Here is a 5996-nt window from a genome sequence, read left to right as displayed (position 1 = left end):
TAAAAATGAGAAAGACATATATTATTGTTTATAATCTGCTTTATTCAGCCAAACCTTTCCCCAACAGCCTTGCGGATTGCTGCTTAAATCCCCCGGTGCCTTTAACTACCGATACAGAAAGTGGTTAATGTGCATTCGGGCTAAGCTTGGCATCTACTCCAGGAAATCACTTTAATTGAGAAGCATTAAATGTTAAAATGATTAAAATATATAAAGCCAACACACCGGTGCCCACGGTGGGGCTCAGCACCCAGCACGCCTCACCTGAGCCCGCACAGAGCCGAGGTCCCCCCATCTTGGGGCAGCCCCTTGGGGCACGGGGGGAGCAGTGGCAGGGATGGAAATGCCCACTGCAAAGCATGGAGGTGTACCAGCTCCGTGTCAGGCTGCTGGGACTGCTGTCACCCCATCCGCAGCTCGGTGGGACAAGCCATAATCTCTCCATCTCCCTCCTGGACCAATGTACCGCAGGCTTCACCTCACCCGAATTACCTGAAGGGCTGCAAACGGCCCCATGTGGGGTCAGAGCAGGTGATGCTGCTGTCCCCTCTTCCCTCCCTCCCCCCCCTCATTGGGGAAGAAGAGCCCAGAGACAGCAGCTGCAGATGAGACCCGAATTTATTGACATTGTGTGCCCTCGACGCGGCAGGGACCGTACACAGCTCATGCCATGGCACAGGAGGCAGGGTACAAAGCAGCATCCCACAGACAGGGTGTGTGGGGGGGTCGTGTCTCCCCAAAGACACGGCAATAAATAAGATTTTAGTCTTTAAATTTTTTTATTGTTTTCTTTTTTCCTCCCGCCCCCCTCCCCCTCTTCCCAGCAAACAAGACTCACTTTCTGGAACTGTACAACATTTACAAGGGGAGGGGAGGACGTTTGGCTGCATCGGATGGGGATGGTGAGCAAGCAGGGACTGCTGCAGGGACAGCCCCCCCCAGTGTCCCCTCCCTGTGCCACCCGGGGGCTGGGGGCTTGGCACAGAGCAGCACCGGGGGGGAGCACAGCTGGGAGCACACGGGTGCAGCTGGGCAGTCCTGCAGCACCAACGCACCCAGCCGGGGGACAGCCTGCCCAGCATCGAGCTTTCTCACTTGATTTCACGTTGATTTGTAATTCCCTTCGCTTTCGGCCTCGGGCGGCAGCCAGCACAGCCTGATGTCACCGAACGCCACCGATCACGCACGTCCCCGAGCACGGACCCCTTTTCCCCCACCATTTTGGGGAATGTTTTTGCAATATCTTGCAGCAGGGGCTCACCCCACGCTCCCCGTCATCTTTCCCCGTGTTCCAGCCCCAGCTTGGCCGTGCTCTCGGTCTCTCAGCCTCGAGGCTTTTCTTCCTGCTGCAATCCCTCCCCTCCAGCCAGCGAGGTGCAGCGCTGCACCGTAAGCACTCCTGCACGCCCGGGGATAAATCACGGCCCTGCAGCCGCAGCGCGACAGCCCCGCTCCCACCCGCCCAGCGCCGCAGCCAGCAGCCAGCACGGCCCCTGGGCCGGGAGAATCGCTCTGAAACGAACCCTTCCGCCAGAAAGGCTTTGCCATCCCTGATTGTCCTCCCCTCCTGCGCACGTGGCTCTCCGCCGACCAGGAGGGACGAGGCGGGGTGACCCCGCCATCCTCGCCGTGCTGTGCGCCCGCACCTCCCTTGTGCTTACACACCCAAAGGCACCCGCCCCATCCCGAACCCCGGACATCGCCGATGCCCCAAGGATGGGCGCCGAGCCCCCACGGATCCCTCCGGCTCCTCTTCCCACGGGAAATCCTGGCACCATCTCGCATCTCCGGCGCTGCGCTTGCGGGCTGGGGGAGCACGCAGGGAGCCGGGGCGGGGGGCGAGCGGCGCTTAGAAAGGGGGGTGATCCATGTCGTCCAGCCAGGAGGCCGGGCTGGTGGGAAAGTCTGGGTACCCGACGCTGCTCCCCGTGGAGATGTCGGAGGTGGGCCCCCCCGGCCATGGCACGCAGTGTCTGACTCACCCCCTGCGCCCCCAGCCCCATGCTGCTGTCCATGGCGTAGTCCAACCCATTGAGCAAGGGCGGGTGGGACGGCAGCGACGAGATGGACGACGGCGACTGGGGGAGCCCGTAGGGGCTGCCGTCCCGCAAGTCCTGGTACGGCTGCCCCGTCCCGTCCATGGCGAAACCACCATTCAGCAACTGTCCTCCTGCCACGTCGCCAACGCTGCCGTAAACCCGGTTGGTGTGGCTGAGTTCGGAGAGGATCTGATCGTCTGGTGGGACAAGGAGAGGAGCGCGTGGGGTGTCAGCCGTGCATGGGGAGCTCCACGGACCCCCGCCCCGTGCCCCCCTGCCCCGCTCACCGCGGAAGCTGAGCTCGCTGTCGCTGACCCCGCAGTCTTCAGCTGAGCTCTCCTTCTCCAGCTTGCCGGCCCCGCGGCTCCGCTTGACGCTCTTGTAGAACTGGCCCCAGCGGTGCCGTCCCGCGTCCTTCTTCAGCCTCTTCTCCTTGGCCCGACGGTTCTGGAACCACACCTGGGACGGGCAATGGGGACGTTGGTGGTGGTCCTGCAACCCGGCATCCCAACATGCCAGCACCTCCCAGCCACACCATCTGGCACCCGAACAACTCAGCATCCATCGCTGCTCCAACCCTGCGTCCCCTCACAATGGGACCCCACAACCCGACACTCCAGCTTCCAGGCAGCTGTGTAACCAAGCAGCCCAACCAAATATGCCAGCACCTGTGCAATCCTGCAGCCCATTAGCATGGCATGCCAGCACCGCAGCCCCCATATAACACAACACCCCTGCACATCAGAATCCCTGCAACAACCCCACACCCCATCATGCCAGCACCTGAGCACCCCAGCTCCCAAGCGCTGTGCATCTGAGTATCCCCGCAATTCAATGTCCCAGCAGGCCAGCATCCATGCAACCCAGCACTCCTGGCAACCCAGCATACCCCAGTATGCCAACACCCATGCAATCTGGCACCTCTGCACCGCATTACCGTGGCATGACAGCACTCATGCAGCCTACCACCCCTACAATGCAACAGTCCTGCAAATCAGTACATCACTGCTTCAACACTTTATCCCTGCACGCCAGGATGCCCACAGTTCTGCACCCCATCATGCCCGCACCAAAGCACTGCACGAATGAGTGACCCTGCAGTCCAGCACTCCTGACACCCAACATCCGTGCAATCTGTCACACCTGCACCTCATTACCATGGCATCACAGCACTGATGCAGCCTACCACCCATGCAAACCTGCACGCCAACAGTCCTGCAACCTGACTACCCAGCATGCTGGCATCCATGCAGTCTAACGCCTCTGCAACCCAGCACTACAACATTGCTGCAGCCTTGCATCTGCACACAGCAGGAACCCCAGCACCCCCCATCCCAGCTTCCATGCACCCTGCAACCAAGCATTCCTGCAGCCCTGTAAGCCAGCATCACATCACCACGTCAACCCCGCACCTGGAACCCAACTCGAGCCCTTGCTAGGGGCCAGTCTGGCACTGGGCTGTGGGCAGAGGCCTGGGTCTCTGAGTCTCACCTGCACCACCCTCATGTCCAGCCCCGTCTCAGAGGAGAGCTGCTCCCGCACGTGCCGGGCAGGCTTGGGCGAGTTCTTGTACGCATTCTTCAGTGTCTCCAGCTGCTTGGCCGTGATGGTGGTGCGGGGCCGCTTAGCCCCCGCCTCGGAGTCATCTGCGAGCAAATGAGCGGCGTGAGCATCCCTGGCAGTAAGACACCAGCTTGGGAGCCATCAAACACGAGCTTAGGGGCCGTGCCTACCATTCTGCTTGGCAGTCTCGTAGTCCTCCTTGCACACCAACCTCCCGTCCTCCATCAGGTAGAACTCGTCTCCGGTGGCCAGCTGCCTGCTGCAGATGATGCAGGCGAAGCAGTGCAGGTGGTAGACGAAGTCCTGAGCTTTGCGCACCACCTGCGTGGGGGGGATGCCCTGCTGGCACGCCGTGCATTTGGTCCCGAAGCGCCTGCAAGGACAAGCGGCCGGCGGGGCAGAGTTAACCCAGCAATCAGGCTAATTACGTGTGACACCTCACGCGGCGCGGCTTCATCTTCGTCAGCGGCTGCCCTAATGGAGCTGGGGAAGGGTTGAGTTTAATGGTTCTTTTAACTAATGCTTATAGGCTGCCTGATTTCCCCCGCAAGGACAGTACATATTTCATCCACATTAATACCAAATAAATTAATTACACCGCCCCGCTCGCATGATGAATCCCAGATTAATGCAGAATGATGGGGCTCTTACGCCGTAATGACAGCGTGGCGGTGCCGTGCCGTGCCAGCAGGGTGGGCTGCCAGGGGTGTGCAGTGAAACTGTGCACGGAGTGTGCAACAAAACTGTGCAGAGCAGGCATGGAGGAGCGTGGAAGGAAAGAGCAGTGGGGTCAGCATCCCCAGAGGTGTTTATGGAATTGTGGAGGTGTGGCACGGTGGGATGTGTGGATGGGTTAGGGCTGGACTTGGGGATTTGAGAGGGTTTTTTTTCCCCCTCACTCTTAATGATTCTATGTGCAAAAATATTGAAGCGCGGCCTTTTGGGCAGCTTCAGGTGAGCAGACCTCGGGCCCCACAAATGGGTGAACCAAAAGTGATAGCACTGGGCTATCGATTGGCACAGGGTGATCTAAATGGGCCCTGACACGAGCCCAGCACTGAGCTCCCAGTGCCAATATCATCGATCCCCACACCTTTTGGCCATCAGTGTAAGTGACTTTGGGATCATCAGCTTCATTTCACGCCACCATTTTCAATGGCAGCAGTAGTGGGATGTGGGGACGTGGTGCTGGCGCTGCCGTGCCCATGGGCTGGCAATGGGATTAGGATCCCCAGGGTGGGTGGGGGGGCACAGAAAACATGCTGAGCCCCCTCCGTTCTGCTGAGCTGGGAGCATCCCCCTAGGGTTATGGCCACATCATCGCCATCCTGCGGGTTGGTGGAGATGAAGGATGGGAGATGCGGTGCCAGCCCTTAGGAAAACCCCCAGATTCTGACAGAAAATAGGGGTAGAGCATCTGTGTTGGGAAGTAAATTTTGGGGGGAGGGTAGGGGGCTGGGTAATGTTCCATGTGGGGGGTGGGAATGTAGCATGCAGCAGCCGGGGAGGTGGATGAGCGCACAGCTCGGAGGGAAAGCAGCGGGGAAAGGAAGGAAGGTTCAGAGAGGAGAGAATATAAAAAGGAGGGGAAAAAAAGGGGGGAAGAAAAGTGGGAAAAATGAAAACAAATAAATAAGGGCGGAAGGAAGGGGGTGGAGGGAAAGGTTAAATTAAAAAAAGAAGAAGAAGAAAAGGAGAAGAAGAGAGGAGCGGAGCGGTGCCATCTCGCTCGGAGCCGGGCACAGCGCGCAGCATCGGGGATTTCACGGCTACATCGCGACACGGGGCGGCCGGCAGCGTGCGGGGAGGACGGGGAGAAGGACGGGGTCCTCGCGGTACTCACTTGAAGAAGTCTTCCTTGCAATAGACGCTGCCGGCACGGGCGAAGCAGCGCTCGGCCAGCTGCATCTGGCAGTCGGCGCACTTGAGGCACGAGCTGTGCCAGTGGCGGTCCAGCACCTTGAGGATGAATTTGTCCAGGATGTGCTGGCTGCAGCCGGCGCACTGCGGGATCTCTGCGGGGACGGAGGGGAGAACGGCTCAGCAACGCCGGCATCGCGCGGAGCTTCGAGCTCCTGCCGTCCCAGATGGAAAGATGGGAACTGGGGGGGAAGGAAGGGGGAGAGAGGAAAACGGGGAGGGGAAGGAAAGGGAGAATGAGGGGGAGAAGGGTGAGGGAGGGAAAAGAGGTTGGAAAAGGAAAAGGGAAGGAAGAGAGGAGGGGAAGGGGAATGGTTAATGAGAAGGATGGAAGGGAAAAGGGAGTGGGAAAGAAAAAAGGAAGGATGAAAGGGAAAAAAAGGAAAATGGAAAGGAAAGGGGAGGAAAAGTGGAAGGGGAAAAGAAAGGGAAAGAGAAGAGAGGAAAAACGAAGGGAGAAAGAGAAAAGGGAAG

General features: G+C 59.2%; 1 protein-coding gene across 1 annotated transcript in view; it reads right to left on the bottom strand.

Annotated features, from left to right (window-relative positions):
• Nucleotides 1-1759: 1759 nt before the first annotated feature.
• LHX4 (LIM homeobox 4) overlaps nt 1760-5996 on the bottom strand; it is a 9153-nt gene continuing 4916 nt past the window's right edge. The window contains 6 exon segments of the mRNA XM_010715777.2: nt 1760-1954; nt 1956-2236; nt 2327-2498; nt 3531-3685; nt 3773-3975; nt 5446-5617. Coding sequence (XP_010714079.2) covers nt 1850-1954; nt 1956-2236; nt 2327-2498; nt 3531-3685; nt 3773-3975; nt 5446-5617 — 1088 coding nt within the window. The 3' untranslated portion in view covers nt 1760-1849.

The sequence above is a fragment of the Meleagris gallopavo genome, chromosome 10, assembly GCF_000146605.3.
Source record: "Meleagris gallopavo isolate NT-WF06-2002-E0010 breed Aviagen turkey brand Nicholas breeding stock chromosome 10, Turkey_5.1, whole genome shotgun sequence".
Classification (NCBI taxonomy): Eukaryota; Metazoa; Chordata; class Aves; order Galliformes; family Phasianidae; genus Meleagris; species Meleagris gallopavo.
Note: the sequence above shows the minus strand (reverse complement) of the source record. Positions and strands in the feature narration are given on the sequence as shown.